At 40.7% G+C, this 26223-nt stretch overlaps 1 protein-coding gene across 2 annotated transcripts; it reads left to right on the plus strand.

The window, feature by feature from the left end:
* The first annotated feature begins 1760 nt into the window (after window positions 1-1760).
* Window positions 1761-25155, plus strand: LOC124003810 (transmembrane protein 51-like). 2 transcript variants are annotated; one of them, XM_046312399.1, is made up of 3 exons: window positions 1761-2027; window positions 22128-22608; window positions 23387-25155. In XM_046312399.1, exons 2-3 carry the CDS (start codon window positions 22223-22225, stop codon window positions 23808-23810), a joined length of 810 nt encoding a protein of 269 aa, XP_046168355.1. In that variant the 5' UTR covers window positions 1761-2027; window positions 22128-22222; the 3' UTR covers window positions 23811-25155. The 2 variants fall into 2 exon arrangements, with proteins under 2 accessions (XP_046168355.1, XP_046168356.1); XM_046312400.1 differs by lacking the exon at window positions 1761-2027 and adding an exon at window positions 2545-2806.
* Window positions 25156-26223: the final 1068 nt, after the last annotated feature.

A 26223-nucleotide genomic window follows, 5' to 3' on the forward strand; every position in this document is an offset into this window, starting at 1 on the left:
AACTTTACTGAAAGCAATAAAATCACTTCACTTCCATGTGTCACTGTAAATATGGGAATTACAATATTACTAATCAATTCATTAGAAGCTAAAGATTTAGCTACAGTGTGTCTCTCTGTGTCACAGAGATTACAATGTTGTAAATGTTTGTACATTTTGCATTGCAGATAATGAAGGACCTCAAACAAAAGAACAGTTCAATAATACCATGGTTTAGAATGTCTTCACAGGACAGAATGTCAAGGGAAATCTTTATTTTATTATCAATAACTCAATTATCTTTACCACACATGATTGTAGCAAGAGTGCATGAGCTGTATGCAGTATCTATAGCACGTGTCAATCTCATTCCACGGAGGGCCGAGTGTCTGCAGATTTTTGCTCTTCCCTTGTACTTGATTGATGAATTAAGGTCACTAATTAGTAAAGAACTCCCCTCACCTGGTTATCTAGGTCTTAATTGAAATGAAAAACCAGTACTAGGCCCTCCATGAAATGAGATTGACAACCCTGATGTATACCATATAACAGTACAACAGTATATTTCACCACTGCATTCCACAGCCATGTCTCTATATGCAAACAGCTGGAGGGGGACTCGAACCAGAGGAAGACAAGGCTGTCAGCTATGGGCGTCAGCCCAGCACCCTAGTGAACACAGTCATATAGAGATACAAAGCGGGAACATTAGACTAGTTCAAACTAGTTAACTGTGGTTGTGAGATGTGGTGTGAACATCAATGGCTTATGTGTTACAGAAAACACACACACTATACCGTTGACTTTGTTAGGGTGTCACAATCTACTTTCAAAACAAGCATATCCCATCCATATATAGTCAGACTACTGACAACAGAACAGAGGGGCAATTTCCAAAAAATGAGAAAGAGAGTTTATATTGTATGTTTTCAAATAGATGCTTATTAAGTAATAATGTACATTGTGGCATTGCAGATTTTTTTTACATTATGGAGCACATGTGTACTCAATAATAAAATATATAAATGCTATCTAAAATTTACTTTATTTCAGTTTCTTATGAGCACAAGAAAATCGAGTAGTTCTGATTTTATTTTCATTTGGATTTAGTCTGCTCAGGAACTTCTCAGACAGGCCTATTTGGGGGAATAGAATTGTCAATCCAAGTTAATTTCAATTTTATGGGGAATTGCATCTCAGTGTTTCATGCGTCACTACTGACACCCTGGTTTGAATCCAGGCTGTACAAATGCATGACATGTTACAAATTCTCATTTTCTGTTAGCTAGGTGTCTAATGTTAGCTAGTCATTAGGGAAAAGTATACAGGGGGTTGGTGGCACCTTGATTAGGTAGGACGGGCTTGTGGTAATGGCTGGAGAGGAATGGCAAATATATAAAAAACATGGTTTCTGTGTGGTTGATCCAATTCCATTCGCTCCATTCCAGCCAACATTATTAGCAGGTTAGGAGTTAGGTTATTAAGGTTAAGTTTAGCTAACATGCTAAGTAGTTGAATGGTAGCAAAGTTGCTTATTATCTAAAATGCTGAAGTTGTCTGTGATCAGATTTGGACACACAACCTTTGGGTTACTAGACTTTCAAATTATACGCTCACCATCCACCCTGACTAACCACCCTACTTTCGTTTTCCCTTTAAGTAACCTTCTGTCTTATGTAACCATACCAAATACAAAACGTAACATACACTGATTTGATGGGCCCGGATTACTATGTTACGTCTAATCTATGAGACCAGGTTGCCTTATAAAACGTGAGACAACGTGCTCTATGACCAAGGAACAAAGAGTTAACGCTTTACAATAGGGGGGAAGTTGGACAAAGTTCCTGTCTAACATATTCCTTGAATTCTATAGAGACTACCATCGGGGGAAATACACACGTTAATACATATTTCAGATTGTGTTAATAGCAGGATTACATTCTGGATATTGGGGTGGCAATATCATAATTTTGAAGACACCTGCGATACATCAGGTATTCGATTGGGAGGGAAGTCATTGGGCGTTCACGGCTGGAAAGAACAAGGTAAGGCCGTCTCAAATTGCAAATCACCTTGACAGTTTGAGCAGTGTTCAGACTGACTATTATATTATCTGTGAAGTAGTATTAGGCCGTGTTATCTGATAACACAAAATCGCAGTTCTTATGGCAAGATGTCAAGACTTACAGTGATCTAATGCCACAGAGTTTGTAACATGATTTCAGTTCCTCCCCACTACAAACACCTTCGCTCAAATGGCTGGCAGCGATACATTGTTTTGGGATTCGGGAGGGAGAATTGTAGTCAAATTGATACATTAAGTTGGTAGTAGTCTGATTTAATCATGATGTAATACAGTTTTTTAGTCTGTGAAATCGTGTAAATGCCCCTTAGAAGCTACCCCTTAATGAGTCTGTTAGATTACATTTTTCATAAAGTAAGGGTCATTGGAAAAGGCGTCTCCTGTAAGGGGGTGTTTTGTAAGGAAGCGCGACGCTCGGTCTGAACATTAACACGCATTGTTTAAGGTATGGTTCTGGAAGCATACGGACTTTATTTTTCATAATAGCGAGAAATATATATATTTTTAAAGTTAAATTGATAAACACTTTTCTTATAGAGATAGGGTTTCCACAAGGCCATATGTCCATGTTTTAGCGCTGTTTTAAATAAATCAGATGGAAGATGGTGGACTAGCTGTGCTAAATAGCTATCTGCATCTCCGAACACGTGTGTAAACGGAAGACCGAGACTCCACAAAAGTGTCACTGAAAAATACTGTCCTTCTGAAACTGTGTTAAAAAAATGGCTTAAACCATGTACAGTAAGTGTGTGCGTGTTGCATTTGTGAAATTATTTTGATGTGGTATGGAAGTAGAGGGATTTATGTTTCAAGAACTGTACCACAATTGAGAATCAATTCATGTTGATGGAGTATTTGGCTGTTTTGTCTTCCAGAGCCAATTCACCCTTTAAACAGAACTTGCAAGGTCCTTGGACTAAGCAGGAACATTAGGCGTGGACTCAAGGTGTCGAAAGCTGGATACTGTTGACTCCAATGCTTCCCACGGTTGTGTCAAGTTTGCTCGATGTCCTTTGGATGGTGGACCATACTTGACACATGAACAGTGAACTGTTGACCATCAAACCCAGCAGTGTTGCAGTTCTTGAGACAAACCGGTGCGCCTGGCACCTACTACCATAACCTGTTTTAAAAGGGCTTTTTAAAAAATCTGCTTGAAAATCTGGCAAGATTTGAAAATGGTTGTCTAGCGATGATCAACAACCAATTTGATAGAGCTTGAATAATTTAGAAAGTATAAATGGACAAATAATGTACAATCCATGTGTGTAAAGCTCTTAGAGACTTACCCAGAAAGACTCACAGCTGTAATCAATGCCAAAGGGGATTCTAACCTATTGACTCGGGCATGTGAGTACTTATGTAAATGAGATATTTATGTATTTCATTTTCAATAGTCTATCAAATTGGTTGTTGATTACTGCTAGACAACCATTTTTTTTAGTTTTGCCATTGGTTTTCAAGCAGATTTAAGTCAACTGTATGTAATTCACCACATAGGAATATTCACTGTCTTGGTAAGCAACTCCAGTGTAGATTTGGCCTTGTGTTTGAGGTTATTGTCCTGTTGAAAGGTGAAATAATCTCCCAATGTCTGGTAGAAAGCAGACAACCAGGTTTTCCTCTAGGATTTTGCCTGTGCTTAGCTTTTTATCCTGAAAAACTTCCCAGACCTTAACGATTACAAACACACCCATAACATGATGCAGCCACTGCTATGCTTGAAAATATTAAGAGTGGTACTCAGTAATGTGTTTTATTGGATTTGCCTCAAACATACATTTCTATTCAGGACAAAAAGTGAATTGCTTAGAGAAATGTTTTACAGAGAAATGTTTTACAGTATTACTGTAAGGTCGCCTAGAGGTTAGAGCATTGGGCCAGTAACCGAAAAGGTGCTAGATCAAATCCCAGAGCTGACAAGGTACAAATCTGTCGTTCTGCCCCTGAACAAGGCAGTTAACCCACTGTTCCTAGGCCGTCATTGTAAATAAGAATTAGTTCTTAACTGACTTGCCTAGTTAAATAAAGTTTAAATAAAATAAAAAGTGCCTTGTTGCAAACAGGATGCATATTTTGGAATATTTGTATTTCCTTTTCACTCTGTCAATTAGTATAGTATTGCGGCGTAACAACTGAGGATGGATCAACATGGTTTTCTCCTGTCACAGCCATTCATCTCTGTAACTGTTCTAAAGTGTGGTTTCCATCCTCTCCGGCAACTGAGTTAGGAAGGACGCCTGTATCTTTGTCGTGACTGAATGTATTGATACACCATCCAAAGTAATTAATAACTTCACTGTGCTCGAAGGGATATTCAATGTCAGCTTCTTTTTTTTTTACCCATCTACTAATAGGTACCCTTCTTTACGAGGCATTGAAAATCCTCCCTGGTCTTTGTGGTTGAATCTGTGTTTGAAATGCACTTCTCGACTGAGGGATAATTATATGTGTGGGGTACAGAGAAGATGTAGTCATTCAAAAATCTTGTCAAACACTATTATTGCAGAAAGTGAGTCCATGCAACTTATTATGTGACTTGTTAGGCACATTTTTACTCCTGAACTTAGTTAGGCTTCCCATAACAAAGAGGTTGTATACTTATTGATTCAAGACATTTCAGTTTAATTTATTTACTTTTTTTAATATATAAAAATTGAAATGTCATCATTCCGCTTTGACAATATGGAGTACTGGGTGTGTGTGTGTAGGCCAGTGACGACATCTCAATGTAATCCATTTTAAATTCCGGCTGTAACGCAACAAAATCTGGAAAAAGTCGAGGAGTGTGAATAGTTTCTGAAGGCACTGTAGGCTATATGCCTATTTTTGTTGAAGAACCAGGGCTTCAAAAACCAATTACTCAACCAAATGGTTAATTGTTTTGTTTGTGCAATGTTTCCTGTCATTTTCTCTCTTTCAGTCATTCTGTGTGGTCATAACAGAGGTCATTTATCATCTGTCACCTCTGGAATCAGCTTAGTCTGGATTCCCATGGGACTGTGACACGTGCCAAGAAGTCAGATGACTTAAACATGTAAACCCTGTTACCATTTACACAATAGGAAACATCAATTACCTCAACATGTAAACCCTGTTACCATTTACACAATAGGAAACATCAATTACCTCAACATGTAAACCCTGTTACCATTTACACAATAGGAAACATCAATTACCTCAACATGTAAACCCTGTTACCATTTACACAATAGGAAACATCAATTACCTCAACATGTAAAGTGGTTTTTGTGACCAGAATACTGTTTTCCAATGAGTTTGAACTATGTAGGTGTGGGATTTGAGTCTCTGTCCTGCTGCCTCTAAGACATGTTCACTCTATGGTCCCATTTCCATTGTAGTTGGGTGTTATTCTGATTGGTTAAAACTCAATTTCAGCCTTTGTAATATATGCCATTTAGCAGACGCTTTTATCCAAAGCGACTTACAGTCATGTGTGCATACATTCTACGTATGGGTGGTCCCGGGGATCGAACCAACTACCCTGGCATTACAAGCGCCATGCTCTACCAACTGAGCTACAGAAGGACCACAAGATACCACTGGCTAAATCTATAATGTTAAAATGCCTATTTACCCTGTTCCATCTGACTGTGTAATCCACTGTCTCATCAGCCCAGCCAGGCAGTTTATAAACTTGATTTCCACAATAGAAATTCTCACATTTCTTTTAGACTAAGATTTAGTTTTCAACAGCTTAGATTCGTATAAACCTTGCTGTCTGTCTCTCCGACATTTGCAACATTGTTTCAATATTCAAATTCGATCTCCAGCTATCCAATAGTAATGAATGTGTCGGGAAGAGACAGACCGGTAGGCAGCTTTTCTCAGCCAGTCAAATCATGAATCAGCATCGTTCGTACATACATATATACATGCATACATACAGTTGAAGTTGGAAGTTTACATACACTATAGCCAAATACATTTAAACACAGTTTTTCACAATTCCTGACATTTAATCCTAGTAAAAATTCCCTGTCTTAGGTCAGTTAGGATCACCACTTTATTTTAAGAATGTGAAATGACAGAATAATCGTAGAGAGAATGTTTTATTTCTTTCATTACATTCCCAGTGGGTCAGAATTTTACATGCACTCAATTAGTATTTAGTAGCATTGCCTTTAAATTCTTTAACTTGGATCAAACGTTTCGGGTACCAAAGTACACCTCTAGGAGACAGAACACGTCTCCTTCCTGACCGGTATGATTTGGAAATTGCTCCCAAGAAAGAACCAGACTTGTGGATGTCTACTATTTTTTTCTGAGGTCTTGGCTGATTTCTTTTGATTTATCTATGATGTCAAATAAAGAGGCACTGAGTTTGAAGGGAGGCCTTGAAATACTTCCACAGATACACTTCCAATTGACTAAAATTATGTCAATTAGATTATCAGAAGCTTCTAAAGCCATGACATGTTCTGGAATGTTTTAAAACTTCTTGGTGACAGGGGGCAGTATTGAGTAGTTTGGATGAATAAGGTGCCCAGAGTAAACTGCCTGCTACTCTGTCCCAGATGTTAATGTAACGGATGTGAAACGCTAGCTTAGTTAGCGGTGGTTCGCGCTAAATAGTGTTTCAATCGGTGACGTCACTTGCTCTGAGACCTTGAAGTAGTGGTTCCCCTTGCTCTGCAAGGGCCGCGGCTTTTGTGGAGCGATGGGTAACGATGCTTCGTGGGCGTCAGTTGTTGATGTGTGCAGAGGGTCCCTGGTTCGCGCCCGGGTATTGGCGACGGGACGGTCTGAAGTTATACTGTTACACTAATATATGCATAGTATTGGATAGAGAACACTCTGAAGTTTCTAAAACTGTTTGAATGATGTCTGTAAGTATAACATAACTCGTATGGCAGATGAAAACCTGAGACAAATCCAACCAGGAAGTGGGAAATCGGAGGTTTCTAGTTTAATTTAAGTGATTGCCTATCCAATATGCTGTGTCTATGGGGCCAGATTGCACTTCCCAAGGCTTCCAGCAGATGTCAACAGTCTTTAGAAAGTTGTTTGAGGCTTCTGTTGTGGAAGGTGGTCGAATAAGAGTGGACTAGGCTGTGGCCAATCAGTTGTTTACTGCGCGCGCGCCGTGCCTTTTTCCTCTGTAATGAATACGCTATTGTCTGGTTGGAATATTATTGAAAATGTATTATGAAAAGACCCTAAGGATTGATTTTATACATCGTTTGACATGTTTCTACAAACTGTAATGGAACTCTTGACCTTCCAGACCTTTCGTCTGGATTTTGTGCTCGCACATTGTGCCTTTGGAATAGTGAACTAAACGCGCGAACAAACCGGAGGTATTTGGACATAAATATGGACATAATCGAACAAAACAAACATTTCTTGTGGGAGTCCTGGAAGTGCGTTCCGGCGAAGATCAGCAAAGGTAAGTAAAGATTTATAATGCTACTTATGACTTTTGTTGACTCCACAATTTGCCGGGTAACTGTATGGCTCGCTTTTGTGGCTGAACGCTGTTCACAGATTATTGAATATTGTGCTTTTGCCATAAAGCTTTTTTGAAATTTGACACAGCGGTTGCATTAAGAACAAGTTTATCTTTAATTCTATGTAAAACATGTATCTTTCATCAAAGTTTATGAGTATTTCTGTTATTTGATGTGGCTCTCTGCAATTTCTCCGGATGTTTTGGAGGCATTTCTGAACATGGCGCCAATGTAAACTGAGGTTTTTGGATATAAATATGAACTTGATCGATCAAAACATACATGTATTGTGTAACATTGAGTCCTGGGAGTGTCATCTGATAAAGATCATCAAAGGTTAGTGATTAATTGTATCTATATTTCTGTTTTTTTTGTGACACCTCTCTTTGGTTGGAAAATGGCTGAATGCTTTCTGTGACTAGTTACTGACCAAACATAATGATATGTTCTGCTTTTGCCGAAAAGCCTTTTTGAAATCGGACACTGTGGTTGGATTAACAAGACGTGCATCTTTTAAAATGGTGTACAATACTTGTATGGTTGAGGAATTTTAATTGAGATTTCTGTTGTTTTGAATTTGGTGCCCTGCAATTTCACTGGCTGTTGGCGAGGTGGGATGCTAGCGTCCCGAACGATCCCAGAGAGGTTAAGGCAAGAAACAGAGCATGCTTCTTCTTTTTTTGACACCTTTTTCAACCTCATGTAGTATAGCCCATAGGGGGCATTACGGCCACACAAAGAGGATGCAGCCGGGAAATTCGAGGCATTATCAAGTTCTTGTCGAATTTTGAATGAGAGACTGAAGTGTGTACGGCCTGTGCAAAAACAAAGCAGAGCTTATGCCTTTTTCATGCAACATTTTAAAATCATCATTAGTCTCATCATGCAGCCTTAGAATGTATTAAAATCAAAACGTATATAGCCCAACATCACAACTACAGTTACATAAATAACTCTAAGCATATAGTGTAAGAGCACCTGTTTCTTTGTTAAACGCTCAGCGCAGAATAGCCACACTCCTTCAAATCGTTTAGAGAAAATAGCCTTTCTATTTTACTCAGCTAATGTTCAGTTGTGTTCTTCATGCTATAAAATAACATTAAATAATGCCACGGAATTCAAGGCAAATTTTGCCTGGTAAATGAACTAGTTTAGCCCACAGCCATATGGCATAACCAGGTCAGAAACTAACATAAGGACAACTCAGAGTATGCTATTCTGTTCTTCTGAAATAGACTACATTTTCTTCATATCATGTTTCTTTAGACCTGTCTAAAATAAGAATGGCTTTATTGTGAAGGTGTAGGCTATATTACATAGATTTGTTAGACTTGTTTAAAATGTAGATGTAACGTCGTTCGTCTGTTGAATGAAGAGAGTCTGACCGAAATGCAGCGTGTAGGTTATTCATGACTTTAATGAAGATAAATTGAGGTACATGAAATAACAGATATAAGAAAACAACAAACGGAACGTGAACTAATTACAGCCTATCTGGTGACTACAACACTAAGACGGGGACAAACACCCACAAATACAACGCGAAAGACAGGCTGTCTAAATACGGTTCTCAATCAGAGACAACGACAAGCACCTGACTGATTGAGAATCGCCCCAGGCAACCAAGCCTAACTAGACACACCCCTAATCAGCCGCAATCCCAAATAATACAAACCCCAATACGAATACAACAAATATAAACCCATGTCACACCCTGGCCTACCCAAACATATAACAAAAACACAAAATACAATGACCAAGGCGTGACAGTAGAGGTTCCAAAGGTCTGCATCAGTGGCTTGTAGGAAGCCCGGAGATGCTAAATGTTTTCATGTTAATTAACAGTTTATTACCGTGAGACCTGCAGTTATTTGCGTGACAATCACCGGCTGACATTTTCAAGACGCCTCAGCCATATAAACCTGGCTCCTACTACTATACCCCATTCAAAGGCACTTACATTTTTTGTCTTGACCACTCACCCTCTGAATGGCACACATACACGATCCATTTCTCCATTTCTCTAGGCTTAAAAATCCTTCTTTAACCTGTCTCCTCCTCATCTACACTGACTGCATTTAACAAGTGACATCAATAAGGGATCATAGCTTTGACCTGGTCAGCCTGTCATGGAATGAGCAGGTGTTCTTCATGTTTTTGTGTCCTCTGTGTATATCCTATTGTGTACATATCCGTTGTATTACTATGCATACTACTTTCCTGTAATGATATTTTATTTATTTTAATTTTGACTTGATTAGTGTTGACGGAGCTGGCATGTAAGCATTTCACTGCACCTTTTATACCTGCTGGAAACTGTGTACGTGACAATGTTTTATTTGATTTGCGCCACACGTCAACTTACTGTTTAAGTGCCTTGAAACAGGGGACTCTGGCTTGGCATAATAGAAGATTCTCATTGAGTCTGTTGTTGTACAGAATCTTGCACTATGACTGCACTTTTTGCAACATCTGTATTTGTTGTAGAGCACCTGACTTTAGTGCAGGGGTTCTTCAACTTTTCCAGCATGGCACCCAAATGAGAGATTCTGTGTTTTCCTGGGACCCAAGCTTAGGAAAATATGCAACTATACATAAATATCGGTACATTTCATTGCCCTTATGCCTAAAACAAATGCAGTTTAGACGTCAACGATGATATTAAATATCTATTCATGTTTATTTTCCCTCATTTAAAAATACATATCTGTCTAGATTGGAACTGGTGCTGTTAAAATACAATAAATCATTTTTAATTCTCAACTGGAATAAACTGATTTATCACATCACAGATGTAGACCAGGAAACAAATACACACACACACACACACACACACACACACACACACACAGTCCCAATGAGAGGTGTGTGGCTGGTTGAAGTTCTCATGTGTATTTGGGCTCTGTTTTTGACAGTGCAACTCTGAGGTGATGCTCAGCCTTGAAATTTAGTTTCTGTACTTGTTTTTGTTTTTTTAGTATGTCAGAGTTGAGAAACCTGACTCGCATAGGTATGTGGTGCCAAACTGGACCAGAACATCTACTGCTTTCTCAGTCAGGCAGGAGACCACTTCCTGCTGAAGATGACCAACCCAGAACTGTGTGTGTTTGCCTTTAACAGCATCTTGCTTCAATCAGTTTATTCCAGTTAAGAATACAAAATTAATCCCATGTATTTTAACAGCAACAGTTCCAACTAGACTTTCTGAACATTTTTCATCTTCTGTACTGTTCCTAGGATTGCACTATCAGTAGCTAGGACATATCGTTTTATTCATTTGTTCGTTTTGAGAGACTACTATGCACTTCCCCGTACTAAACACATTGTGTGCGCTCCTCGTTATAAAATGAAAGAGGGAGAAACTCATCGCTGTATATGTGTTTCATGACAATTGAGTTCAGTCAGACCTTGTGGCTCGCATGAGTCCATGTGATAACAGCGGTGAGTGATGGCGAGTGGGAATGACGAGTGGCAGGCAGCGCATCATCGGCTGCGTTGATGGTGTCGCGGCGTGATCTTCACGAAAACTGCAGAAAAAAGATCTGGTGAACCGCGAAGCACACAGGCATCTACCTCTCTTGCGACGCAACTGCTAAACTGAGCAGAGACCGCTGCTAAGCAGAGAGCACAGATGTACTTGGCCAAATCACTTCCAGTAATTCATGATTAGTAATTAAATAATTCTACATTTACTCTTGACACATCGCCACCCACCATTACCAGGTCCGTGTGTCACGACCCATACTTTAAAGCCTGCTTTAGTGTAATGTGATTGCTTGTCACCTTGAAAGCTCCCCAAGCACATTGTTGCTATAGGAGGCTTTTTCATACATTCATGCTTCTGATATTGTCACTGTACCATAACGTTCATGCCAATACTTTTCTGTGATCGGTGCAGTGCATGCCCTCAACTGCCACCCTTCACATTAAGGTGTAAGGTTTTGTTGGATAGTGTCTTCAGTGCATATTTAGACCTGCACTGCAAAGCTGTTCACACTTTTCACCAAGGTCTTCTATTTCCACCTGAAGCATCTCTTCAAGTGATCCAACAAGTCAAACCATTTAATATATTGGCTGACGGGTACATGTAAATGGCATGCATGTATTTTTAGACAGTTATGCATTCAAAGACATATATTATCATGTTGAATACACTTATCACCAAACATTGCACATCAGGAATATTTATTTATTTTATTTAACCTTTGTTTAACTAGGCAAGTCGGTTAACAAATTCTTATTTACAATGGCGGCCAAACCCGGACGACGTTGGGCTAATTGTGCGCCGCCCTATGGGACTCGGTTGTGATAGACTGGAATCGAACCAGGGTCTGTAGTGACGCCTCTAGCACTGAGATGCAGTACCTTAGACCGCTGCTCAACTCAGGAGCCCAAAATATATGCTTCATGAGAAATGTATGCACACTTCATAGGCTGTAGGTTACACACTTAGCCCAAAGTGGTATTACATGTATAGGTTACAAATCAAATGTATTTATATAGCCCTTCGTACATCAGCTGATATCTCAAAGTGCTGTACAGAAACCCAGCCTAAAACCCCAAACAGCAAGCAATGCAGGTGTAGAAGCACGGTGGCTAGGAAAAACTCCCTAGAAAGGCCAAAACCTAGGAAGAAACCTAGAAAGGAACCAGGCTATGTGGGGTGGCCAGTCCTCTTCTGGCTGTGTCGGGTGGAGATTATAACAGAACATGGCCAAGATGTTTAAATGTTCATAAATGACCAGCATGGTCGAATAATTACACACTTAGGCCAAAGTGGTATTCCATGTATAGGTTACACACTTAGGCCAAAGTGGTATTACATGTATAGGTTACACACTTAGGCCAAAGTGGTATTACTTGTATAGGTTACACACTTAGGCCAAAGTGGTATTACATGTATAGGTTACACACTTAGGCCAAAGTGGTATTACTTGTATAGGTTACACACTTAGGCCAAAGTGGTATTACATGTATAGGTTACACACTTAGCCCAATGTGGTATTACATGTATAGGTTACAAATCAAATGTATTTATATAGCCCTTCGTACATCAGCTGATATCTCAAAGTGCTGTACAGAAACCCAGCCTAAAACCCCAAACAGCAAGCAATGCAGGTGTAGAAGCACGGTGGCTAGGAAAAACTCCCTAGAAAGGCCAAAACCTAGGAAGAAACCTAGAAAGGAACCAGGCTATGTGGGGTGGCCAGTCCTCTTCTGGCTGTGTCGGGTGGAGATTATAACAGAACATGGCCAAGATGTTTAAATGTTCATAAATGACCAGCATGGTCGAATAATTACACACTTAGGCCAAAGTGGTATTCCATGTATAGGTTACACACTTAGGCCAAAGTGGTATTACATGTATAGGTTACACACTTAGGCCAAAGTGGTATTACTTGTATAGGTTACACACTTAGGCCAAAGTGGTATTACTTGTATAGGTTACACACTTAGGCCAAAGTGGTATTATATGCAGACTCCCAGTACAAGTTGTTGTCTTGGTATGGTCAGTTAGAGATCCATCTGAGTTTTTGTTTAGGGGCCCTTTGCTGCATTAGGAGCTAAAAGGAATAAGTACTGTCAGTGTTTGCTGAATCCACGTTAAGTGACTCATAGCATGATATGGAGGTATCACTATGAGACAGTCATTTTGTGAATATATATACCATTTACACTGGGAAATGCTCTTCCTGACAATTACAATGTGAAATGCTCTAGTTGTAAACTGAAAAGAAACAAATGGAAGTGCCAGCAGTTTAGAATCTTCTGTTGGTTATACTATAGTAATACAACCTCAACATAGCCTGAGCAAAGTGTAGTGTTGTTTTAGCATGATTTAGGAGGGCTAGACACACAGTGTAGTGTTGTTTTAGCATGATTTAGGAGGGCTAGACACAGTGTAGTGTTGTTTTAGCATGATTTAGGAGGGCTAGACACACAGTGTAGTGTTGTTTTAGCATGATTTAGGAGGGCTAGACACACAGTGTAGTGTTGTTTTAGCATGATTTAGGAGGGCTAGACACACAGTGTAGTGTTGTTTTAGCATGATTTAGGAGGGGGCTAGACACACAGTGTAGTGTTGTTTTAGCATGATTTAGGAGGGCTGGACACACACAGTGTAGTGTTGTTTTAGCACGATTTAGGAGGGCTAGACACACAGTGTAGTGTTGTTTTAGCACGATTTAGGAGGGCTAGACACACAGTGTAGTGTTGTTTTAGCACGATTTAGGAGGGCTAGACACACAGTGTAGTGTTGTTTTAGCACGATTTAGGAGGGCTAGACACACAGTGTAGTGTTGTTTTAGCATGATTTAGGAGGGCTAGACACACCGTGTAGTGTTGTTTTAGCATGATTTAGGAGGGCTAGACACACAGTGTAGTGTTGTTTTAGCATGATTTAGGAGGGCTAGACACACAGTGTAGTGTTGTTTTAGCATGATTTAGGAGGGCTAGACACACAGTGTAGTGTTGTTTTAGCATGATTTAGGAGGGCTAGACACACAGTGTAGTGTTGTTTTAGCATGATTTAGGAGGGCTAGACACACAGTGTAGTGTTGTTTTAGCATGATTTAGGAGGGCTAGACACACAGTGTAGTGTTGTTTTAGCATGATTTAGGAGGGCTAGACACACAGTGTAGTGTTGTTTTAGCACGATTTAGGAGGGCTAGACACACAGTGTAGTGTTGTTTTAGCATGATTTAGGAGGGCTAGACACACAGTGTAGTGTTGTTTTAGCATGATTTAGGAGGGCTAGACACAGTGTAGTGTTGTTTTAGCATGATTTAGGAGGGCTAGACACACAGTGTAGTGTTGTTTTAGCATGATTTAGGAGGGCTAGACACACAGTGTAGTGTTGTTTTAGCATGATTTAGGAGGGCTAGACACACAGTGTAGTGTTGTTTTAGCATGATTTAGGAGGGCTAGACACACAGTGTAGTGTTGTTTTAGCATGATTTAGGAGGGCTAGACACACAGTGTAGTGTTGTTTTAGCATGATTTAGGAGGGCTAGACACACAGTGTAGTGTTGTTTTAGCATGATTTAGGAGGGCTAGACACACAGTGTAGTGTTGTTTTAGCACGATTTAGGAGGGCTAGACACACAGTGTAGTGTTGTTTTAGCACGATTTAGGAGGGCTAGACACACAGTGTAGTGTTGTTTTAGCATGATTTAGGAGGGCTAGACACACAGTGTAGTGTTGTTTTAGCATGATTTAGGAGGGCTAGACACACAGTGTAGTGTTGTTTTAGCATGATTTAGGAGGGCTAGACACACAGTGTAGTGTTGTTTTAGCATGATTTAGGAGGGCTAGACACACAGTGTAGTGTTGTTTTAGCATGATTTAGGAGGGCTAGACACACACATGTTTAGTAGTGTTGTTTTTTAGCATGATTTAGGAGGGCTAGACACACACAGTGTAGTGTTGTTTTAGCATGATTTAGGAGGGCTAGACACACACAGTGTAGTGTTGTTTTAGCATGATTTAGGAGGGCTAGACACACACAGTGTAGTGTTGTTTTAGCATGATTTAGGAGGGCTAGACACACACAGTGTAGTGTTGTTTTAGCATGATTTAGGAGGGCTAGACACACAGTGTAGTGTTGTTTTAGCATGATTTAGGAGGGCTAGACACACAGTGTAGTGTTGTTTTAGCATGATTTAGGAGGGCTAGACACACACAGTGTAGTGTTGTTTTAGCATGATTTAGCAGGGCTGGACACACACAGTGTAGTGTTGTTTTAGCATGATTTAGGAGGGCTGGACACACACAGTGTAGTGTTGTTTTAGCATGATTTAGGAGGGCTGGACACACACAGTGTAGTGTTGTTTTAGCATGATTTAGGAGGGCTAGACACACACAGTGTAGTGTTGTTTTTTAGCATGATTTAGGAGGGCTAGACACACAGTGTAGTGTTGTTTTAGCATGATTTAGGCAGGGCTAGGGCTTTAGACACACAGTGTAGTGTTGTTTTAGCATGATTTAGGAGGGCTAGACACACAGTGTAGTGTTGTTTTAGCATGATTTAGGAGGGCTAGACACACAGTGTAGTGTTGTTTTAGCATGATTTAGGAGGGCTAGACACACAGTGTAGTGTTGTTTTAGCATGATTTAGGAGGGCTAGACACACAGTGTAGTGTTGTTTTAGCATGATTTAGGAGGGCTAGACACACAGTGTAGTGTTGTTTTAGCATGATTTAGGAGGGCTAGACACACAGTGTAGTGTTGTTTTAGCATGATTTAGGAGGGCTAGACACACAGTGTAGTGTTGTTTTAGCATGATTTAGGAGGGCTAGACACACAGTGTAGTGTTGTTTTAGCATGATTTAGGAGGGCTAGACACACACAGTGTAGTGTTGTTTTTTTAGCATGATTTAGGAGGGCTAGACACACACAGTGTAGTGTTGTTTTTTAGCATGATTTAGGAGGGCTAGACACACAGTGTAGTGTTGTTTTAGCATGATTTAGGAGGGCTAGACACACAGTGTAGTGTTGTTTTAGCATGATTTAGGAGGGCTAGACACACAGTGTAGTGTTGTTTTAGCATGATTTAGGAGGGCTAGACACACACAGTGTAGTGTTGTTTTAGCATGATTTAGGAGGGCTAGACACACAGTGTAGTGTTGTTTTAGCATGATTTAGGAGGGCTTAGACACACAGTGTAGTGTTGTTTTAGCATGATTTAGGAGGGCTAGACACACACAGTGTAGTGTTGTTTTAGCATGATTTAGGAGGGCTAGACACACACAGTGTAGTGTTGTTTTAGCATGATTTAGGAGGGCTAGACACACAGTGTAGTGTTGTTTTTTAGCATGATTTAGGAGGGCTAGACACACACAGTGTAGTGTTGTTTTAGCATGATTTAGCAGGGCTGGACACACACAGTGTAGTGTTGTTTTAGCATGATTTAGGAGGGCTAGACACACACAGTGTAGTGTTGTTTTAGCATGATTTAGGAGGGCTAGACACACACAGTGTAGTGTTGTTTTAGCATGATTTAGGAGGGCTAGACACACAGTGTAGTGTTTTAGCATGATTTAGGAGGGCTAGACACACAGTGTAGTGTTGTTTTAGCATGATTTAGGAGGGCTAGACACACAGTGTAGTGTTGTTTTAGCATGATTTAGGAGGGCTAGACACACAGTGTAGTGTTGTTTTAGCATGATTTAGGAGGGCTAGACACACACAGTGTAGTGTTGTTTTAGCATGATTTAGGAGGGCTAGACACACACAGTGTAGTGTTGTTTTAGCATGATTTAGGGGCTAGGTAGTGTTGTTTTAGCTATTTAGACACACACAGTGTAGTGTTGTTTTAGCATGATTTAGGAGGGCTAGACACACACAGTGTAGTGTTGTTTTAGCATGATTTAGGAGGGCTAGACACACACAGTGTAGTGTTGTTTTAGCATGATTTAGGAGGGCTAGACACACAGTGTAGTGTTGTTTTAGCATGATTTAGGAGGGCTAGACACACAGTGTAGTGTTGTTTTAGCATGATTTAGGAGGGCTACACACACAGTGTAGTGTTGTTTTAGCATGATTTAGGAGGGCTAGACACACACAGTTTAGTAGTGTGTGTTTTTTTAGCATGATTTAGGAGGGCTAGACACACAGTGTAGTGTTGTTTTAGCATGATTTAGGAGGGCTAGACACACACAGTGTAGTGTTGTTTTAGCATGATTTAGGAGGGCTAGACACACACAGTGTAGTGTTGTTTTAGCATGATTTAGGAGGGCTGACACACACAGTGTAGTGTTGTTTTAGCATGATTTAGGAGGGCTGGTGTACATGATTTAGGAGGGCACACAGTGTAGTGTTGTTTTAGCATGATTTAGGAGGGCTAGACACACACAGTGTAGTGTTGTTTTAGCATGATTTAGGAGGGCTAGTGTACACAGACACAGTGTAGTGTTGTTTTAGCATGATTTAGGAGGGCTAGACACACAGTGTAGTGTTGTTTTAGCATGATTTAGTTTTGTTGTTTTAGCATGATTTAGGAGGGCTAGACACACAGTGTAGTGTTGTTTTAGCATGATTTAGGAGGGCTAGACACACAGTGTAGTGTTGTTTTAGCATGATTTAGGAGGGCTAGACACACAGTGTAGTGTTGTTTTAGCATGATTTAGGATTTAGGGCTAGACACACAGTGTAGTGTTGTTTTAGCATGATTTAGGAGGGCTAGACACACAGTGTAGTGTTGTTTTAGCATGATTTAGGAGGGCTAGACACACAGTGTAGTGTTGTTTTAGCATGATTTAGGAGGGCTAGACACACAGTGTAGTGTTGTTTTAGCATGATTTAGGAGGGCTAGACACACAGTGTAGTGTTGTTTTAGCATGATTTTAGGAGGGCTAGACACACAGTGTAGTGTTGTTTTAGCATGATTTAGGAGGGCTAGACACACACATGATTTAGGAGGGCTAGTGTAGTGTTGTTTTAGCATGATTTAGGAGGGCTAGACACACACAGTGTAGTGTTGTTTTAGCATGATTTAGGAGGGCTAGACACACACAGTGTAGTGTTGTTTTAGCATGATTTAGGAGGGCTAGACACACAGTGTAGTGTTGTTTTAGCATGATTTAGGAGGGCTAGACACACAGTGTAGTGTTGTTTTAGCATGATTTAGGAGGGCTAGACACACAGTGTAGTGTTGTTTTAGCATGATTTAGGAGGGCTAGACACACAGTGTAGTGTTGTTTTAGCATGATTTAGGAGGGCTAGACACACAGTGTAGTGTTGTTTTAGCATGATTTAGGAGGGCTAGACACACTAGACACACACAGTGTAGTGTTGTTTTAGCATGATTTAGGAGGGCTAGACACACACAGTGTAGTGTTGTTTTAGCATGATTTAGGAGGGCTAGACACACACAGTGTAGTGTTGTTTTAGCATGATTTAGGAGGGCTAGACACACACAGTGTAGTGTTGTTTTAGCATGATTTAGGAGGGCTAGACACACACAGTGTAGTGTTGTTTTAGCATGATTTAGGAGGGCTAGACACACACAGTGTAGTGTTGTTTTAGCATGATTTAGGAGGGCTAGACACACAGTGTAGTGTTGTTTTAGCATGATTTAGGAGGGCTAGACACACAGTGTAGTGTTGTTTTAGCATGATTTAGGAGGGCTAGTGTTGTTTTAGCATGATTTAGGAGGGCTAGACACACACAGTGTAGTGTTGTTTTAGCATGATTTAGGGGCTAGGTGCTAGACACACACAGTGTAGTGTTGTTTTAGCATGATTTAGGAGGGCTAGACACACACAGTGTAGTGTTGTTTTGTAGCATGATTTAGGAGGGCTAGACACACAGTGTAGTGTTGTTTTAGCATGATTTAGGAGGGCTAGACACACAGTGTAGTGTTGTTTTAGCATGATTTAGGAGGGCTAGACACACACAGTGTAGTGTTGTTTTAGCATGATTTAGGAGGGCTAGACACACACAGTGTAGTGTTGTTTTAGCATGATTTAGGAGGGCTAGACACACAGTGTAGTGTTGTTTTAGCATGATTTAGGAGGGCTAGACACACACAGTGTAGTGTTGTTTTAGCATGATTTAGCAGGGCTGTTTTAGCACACACACAGTGTAGTGTTGTTTTAGCATGATTTAGGAGGGCTAGACACACAGTGTAGTGTTGTTTTAGCATGATTTAGGAGGGCTAGACACACAGTGTAGTGTTGTTTTAGCATGATTTAGGAGGGCTAGACACACAGTGTAGTGTTGTTTTAGCATGATTTAGGAGGGCTAGACACACAGTGTAGTGTTGTTTTAGCATGATTTAGGAGGGCTAGACACACAGTGTAGTGTTGTTTTAGCATGATTTAGGAGGGCTAGACACACAGTGTAGTGTTGTTTTAGCATGATTTAGGATTTAGGGGGCTAGACACACACAGTGTAGTGTTGTTTTAGCATGATTTAGCATGATTTAGGGGGCTAGACACACACAGTGTAGTGTTGTTTTAGCATGATTTAGGAGGGCTGTAGTGTTGTTTTAGCATGATTTAGGAGGGCTAGTGTAGTGTTGTTTTAGCATGATTTAGGAGGGCTAGACACACACAGTGTAGTGTTGTTTTAGCATGATTTAGGGGCTAGGTGCTGATTTAGACACACACAGTGTAGTGTTGTTTTAGCATGATTTAGGAGGGCTAGACACACACAGTGTAGTGTTGTTTTAGCATGATTTAGGAGGGCTAGACACACAGTGTAGTGTTGTTTTAGCATGATTTAGGAGGGCTAGACACACAGTGTAGTGTTGTTTTAGCATGATTTAGGAGGGCTAGACACACAGTGTAGTGTTGTTTTAGCATGATTTAGGAGGGCTAGACACACAGTGTAGTGTTGTTTTAGCATGATTTAGGAGGGCTAGACACACAGTGTAGTGTTGTTTTAGCATGATTTAGGAGGGCTAGACACACAGTGTAGTGTTGTTTTAGCATGATTTAGGAGGGCTAGACACACACAGTGTAGTGTTGTTTTAGCATGATTTAGGAGGGCTAGACACACAGTGTAGTGTTGTTTTAGCATGATTTAGGAGGGCTAGACACACACAGTGTAGTGTTGTTTTAGCATGATTTAGGAGGGCTAGACACACACAGTGTAGTGTTGTTTTAGCATGATTTAGGAGGGCTAGACACACACAGTGTAGTGTTGTTTTAGCATGATTTAGGAGGGCTAGACACACACAGTTTAGTAGACACACAGTGTTGTTTTAGCATGATTTAGGAGGGCTAGAGTGTTGTTTTAGCATGATTTAGGAGGGCTAGACACACAGTGTAGTGTTGTTTTAGCATGATTTAGGAGGGCTAGACACACAGTGTAGTGTTGTTTTAGCATGATTTAGGAGGGCTAGACACACAGTGTAGTGTTGTTTTAGCATGTTTAGTAGTGTTGTTTTTTAGCATGATTTAGGAGGGCTAGACACACACATGATTTAGTGTAGTGTTGTTTTAGCATGATTTAGGAGGGCTAGACACACAGTGTAGTGTTGTTTTAGCATGATTTAGGAGGGCTAGACACACACAGTGTAGTGTTGTTTTAGCATGATTTAGGAGGGCTAGACACACACAGTGTAGTGTTGTTTTAGCATGATTTAGGAGGGCTAGACACACACAGTGTAGTGTTGTTTTAGCATGATTTAGGGGCTAGGTGTAGTGTTGTTTTAGCTGATTTAGACACACACAGTGTAGTGTTGTTTTAGCATGATTTAGGAGGGCTAGACACACAGTGTAGTGTTGTTTTAGCATGATTTAGGAGGGCTAGACACACAGTGTAGTGTTGTTTTAGCATGATTTAGGAGGGCTAGACACACAGTGTAGTGTTGTTTTAGCATGATTTAGGATTTAGGGCTAGACACACAGTGTAGTGTTGTTTTAGCATGATTTAGGAGGGCTAGACACACACAGTGTAGTGTTGTTTTAGCATGATTTAGGAGGGCTAGACACACACAGTGTAGTGTTGTTTTAGCATGATTTAGGAGGGCTAGACACACACAGTGTAGTGTTGTTTTAGCATGATTTAGGAGGGCTAGACACACACAGTGTAGTGTTGTTTTAGCATGATTTAGGAGGGCTAGACACACACAGTGTAGTGTTGTTTTAGCATGATTTAGGAGGGCTAGACACACACAGTGTAGTGTTGTTTTAGCATGATTTAGGAGGGCTAGACACACAGTGTAGTGTTGTTTTAGCATGATTTAGGAGGGCTAGACACACAGTGTAGTGTTGTTTTAGCATGATTTAGGAGGGCTAGACACACAGTGTAGTGTTGTTTTAGCATGATTTAGGAGGGCTAGACACACACAGTGTAGTGTTGTTTTAGCATGATTTAGGAGGGCTAGACACACAAAGTGTAGTGTTGTTTTAGCATGATTTAGGAGGGCTAGACACACAGTGTAGTGTTGTTTTAGCATGATTTAGGAGGGCTAGACACACACAGTGTAGTGTTGTTTTAGCATGATTTAGGAGGGCTAGACACACAAAGTGTAGTGTTGTTTTAGCATGATTTAGGAGGGCTAGACACACAAAGTGTAGTGTTGTTTTAGACCCACAAAGACATTTTCAGGACATTGTTTGGGTAATATATTGTCACTCGAAATACCAACACATTCACACAGTGACGTATTTAAAGACAGGACAATGATAAATGACCATGGTATATATTACGTTGCCATGCACACTACCTCCAACAATACATTTGGTTGGATTTCAAATCACAGGGCTAGCTTTAAATTTGGACTTTGTAGTTTTGAAAATTTCTTCGAACTTCACGACAATAGTATAGGCCTACATTATTTCCTGGTGCTTTTTGGTCAATGATTGGCTAATTCACATGATTAATTCAGTTCTCTTTAATTGGCACTATTCCAGCAGCTCTTTATGATGTAAAATATATTTGTGAATAACTAAAACGCAGGTAATGTGACCCTCCATGAACCTCTCTGGCTTTGGCCCCCTTTCCCAGCCACATTGTGTCTATTCCGGAAAGTTGTTCATTGTCATCTGATATCAGCTAGTCTGAGCCTTTGCCAGTTTTATTGTGCTGCTACATTCCTGCTCCTTAATATGAAAACAACTTTCCCCTCTCCCACATTGCAGATTAGGTCTACGGGGTTCATCCCTTGAGCCTCCTCTCCCCAGTCTGCTGTATCTGATTGTGTGACACTTCTGGTGGGTCCACGTAGGGGGGGGTGATGTGTTCCAGTGGCGGTCCAGACAGCTCCGGCTATGGGGGCAGCCGGTCCGGCTCCTCATATGCTCTGTGTGCCTTGGGGGTGGGGCTCATAGCCCTGGGCATCGTCATGATCGTGTGGACTGTGGTGCCCGGGGATGCTCCCCAGACAACCAAGGCTCCGGGCAACTTCAGTGTTCTTGTACCAGTGGACCATGCTGGGGATGGAGAGAAGGACAGGGAAAAGGCGAAGACCTCATCAATAGCCTATGTGCTGGTGGGTGCGGGGGTGGCCATGCTGCTGCTGTCCATCTACCTGGGGGTGAGGAACAAGAGGAGGGGGAGCCAAAGAGGACAGGAGACACAGGTCCCCTTTGTGGACCATGTGGCTGGGGAGGCAAGAGAGATGTGAGTGCTTTAAACAATTAAGAGAATCACTAACAGTAACTTATTTTAATCATCCAAGAAGGGGTTCAGAGGCTTCGTTTTCACTATTAACACATATAACTTAGTTTCTAGGATGATGCCTGCAACATGCCTCCCTTTTGATTGTTAATGTTAAAGCACCAGTTTCTCCACTGAGTGTAAAAAACATTAAGAACACCTACTTAATATTGAGTTGTCTTGCTTACTCACCCTCCGAATGGCACACATACACAATCCATGTCTCAAGGCTTTAAAATCCTTATTTAACCTGTCTCCTCCCCTTCCTCTACACTGATTGAAGTGGATTTAACAAGTGACATCAATAAGGGATTATAGCTTCCACCTGGATTCACCTGGTCAGTCTATGTCATGGAAAGAGCAGGTGCCCTTAATGTTTTGTACTCTCAAAACTAGCACCAAATGTCTTACCAGTACATACCACAAAGTAATTAAGGGATAAAAGTCCATTAGAGGAAAAACTAAACATTGAACGCCGTGCACTGATTACCACTACTGGCCGGTGTGGCTAGTTGTGTGTACAACTTCCTGCATTACAAATGGCTCTCATTCGTGAGGTTTACAAAAATAGCAGAAACGTATCATTACAAAAGCTCTTATTGTTTTGGCAATGGATGTTTTTGTGATTATGATCAGTTAAGAAGCAGTACTTAGCTTTTCTAGTATCCTTAAAAAAACATGAAATGTAAATGATTGCTAAAATGTTATTTTAAACCGCTTGTCCCTGTACATTCTTTTGTAGTGCAGGGGAGCCAGCACCAGCCTACGATGTGCCCAGCTATGAGGAGGCGGTAACCAGTGGCCAGTACCCCATACGCCAGAGCAACTTACGCCACAGCACCTCCCAGCTGCCTTCATACGAAGACCTCATCAGTGCTGTGGAAAATGAGGGGGAGGGACCAAGAGCAGTTACTTCAGAGGAGGTTCCTCCCACCACTCCGGCCCTGGATCCCCAGCCCGCCCCCGCGACTGCAGCCAACCCCCCCACCCGCAGCAGCAGTCGGGCTAGACGGATACTACGGCCGCTCAGGGTACGCAGAATCAAGTCAGAGAAACTCCATCTGAAGGACTTCCGTTTTAAGGTCCGCAACCCTACTGATGTGAAGGTGACCATTGAACCCATCACGCCACCACCACAGTATGACGACAAGATGCCTGAGTTCTGACAGCGCCCTCGGGCTTGGGAGGACTACAAGCATTGTTTTTCAATGTTGAATAAAACAACACTATTGCTGGATCAGATGGACTAATAATAAATACAATTTTTGGAAAGCAGAACCATTATAACAGATGCTTTGTGAATATAGGCCCTGAACTCACATACCATCTCAGAGTAGGAGTGTGGATCTAGGATCTGTCCATGCAATCTTATTCATTATGTACTGAAAGGCAAAGCTGATCCTAGTTCAGATCTCCCACTCTGAGACACTTTGTGGATACACGGGCCTTGAGTCCAGAGGCCTGGCTGGGAGTCTTCTTCCTTCACACTGAGACCAAGACACTGACATTGTTGCTTTGAATCAAGATGTTTCTCTGCTCTATCTTGACTCGTTTATTGAAATCTGCTTAATGGCATATTTATTCCAGGGCTTCTTTATGTGCACTATGCTATCTGTTTAGAACACTGTGGCTGTGTTTTGAAGATGGGTAATTATCTTGTTCTTATCTTGTGCACAAATACATCTTGACATCCAGAAAATGTCCTTAACCTTTTCAGATGGAATGCATAAAATGGTGTCATAACAGTGCCTTGGTAATTGTATTGTATCAGCAGATGTGCCTATTAGGAAACGATCCATGTCATCAGTTTGTCCCACACAGTGATTGCTCATGGACTACTGGAAACAAATGCCCTATGAAAATGGTAGTTTCATGTCAGTCTATACAAAGAATGGCACAACTTTTGAGAATGTGTTTTATAGTACTACTATGTAGAGGACATGCTGAAGCCAAGGAATAATTAAATACCTTTATGTTGACGTTTGGTATTTGGAGAGTATTGAATGTGAATCATGAAAATGGCCACTTTCTATAACTGCAGCAACAATGAAAGGGAATAAGTGTTGTCTCGTCAGCTTTACATTCAAGGGAATAGCAGGTAGAATACCCTGGAGACCAAATAAACTGTAAGACTTATCTCTGCTAATTTATCTAATTAACTATACACATTTTTACAGAGTTAAGAGCATTTTGATAAGACTGCTTCAAGATTTCTTTCCTTATGTGGACCGTGAATGAATGTACCTTTCTAGTACTGACCCAGTTCACCTAACTACAGCAATGTTTGGGAAGATCATTGGAGAAGCATAATGTTCTTAGAATTAAACCGCAGTTATTTCTGAAAGATTTTTTTGTCATCTGACACTAGGAGAAAAAATGGAACTATTGGGCTCCTGAGTGGCGCAGCAGTCTAAGGCACTGCAGTGCTAGAGGCATCACTACAGACCCTGGTTTGATTCCAGGCTGTATCACAACCGGCCGTGATTGGGAGTCCCATAGGTCGGCTCACAATTGGCCCAGTGTCGTCCAGATTAGGGTTTGGCTGGGGTAGGCCGTCATTGTAAATAAGAATTTGTTCTTAACTGACTATCCTAGTTTTTTATTTTTTATTGGGGGGGTGTACTGTATATGTACTTAGTGTAGGTGACCAAATTCAATAGATAACACTGTATGAATGACCTCTGGTCTGTAGAATTGGTTTGAGCTTGGTGTATGAGCTTGTTTCTGTATTGACACATTTAAATAAGTCATTAAAGGTATTGGGGTAATTGTCTGTTTTTTAAAAATGTAAATATCAATGTATTTATTTTAACGTGCAAATCATTATTTTGGGATTCTTGAGAAATAAAATTGACTTGAGATGTTTGTTGTATGGATTAAAGATGCATCACAATCTCACACTGAACATTAAATATTTCAATCTTGACCTTCTCACATTAATTCATGTTACATGTGTAAACAAACAATATGTTGCCCAGAATGTTCTTTAGCCTACGGTTATATAGTAAGTTTGTCCTTTTTTAACATTGCCATAAATTCCTATGGCTTCCTATTTTTCCGGCTCTTATTAAATTATGTTTTAGCACCCTCTAGTGGTATTTTAATAAACCCACATAAAGTGAAGGACTGGGTGCGGGTTTATTCCTGACCATGCCGTCAAACCGGGGAAACAGCCCAGGGAATGGATTCATTACGTCTTGCAACGGAGACCATTTAAAACCCAAACGGAATGTAATAGGCCAGGAACTACGTGCATGTTTATAATAGAAACGATCGTTTTCGTTGCAAAACTTTTTCCGTTTGGAGTAAACGTTTTCTGTTGCAAAACATCGGTTTAGTGAATACCCCCTGGTTATATATTGTGTAGAGCGTCACAAAGGGGTTAAATCCACAAAACTTGTCATCAAACTGGGGTGCGTTCAGCAAGACCCAACGTTTTGGAATGTTCAGATAGTAATACGCTATGAGAAACAAACATGCCTCTGCCTTATAATAAAGAATCGACGCGGCTCTATTCGTTGCATATCTGTAACGTTCAACATTTGGTTACTGAACATCGTCCTGGTGTGTACTCATTCT

The sequence above is a fragment of the Oncorhynchus gorbuscha genome, linkage group LG18, assembly GCF_021184085.1.
Source record: "Oncorhynchus gorbuscha isolate QuinsamMale2020 ecotype Even-year linkage group LG18, OgorEven_v1.0, whole genome shotgun sequence".
In the NCBI taxonomy this organism is placed as follows: Eukaryota; Metazoa; Chordata; class Actinopteri; order Salmoniformes; family Salmonidae; genus Oncorhynchus; species Oncorhynchus gorbuscha.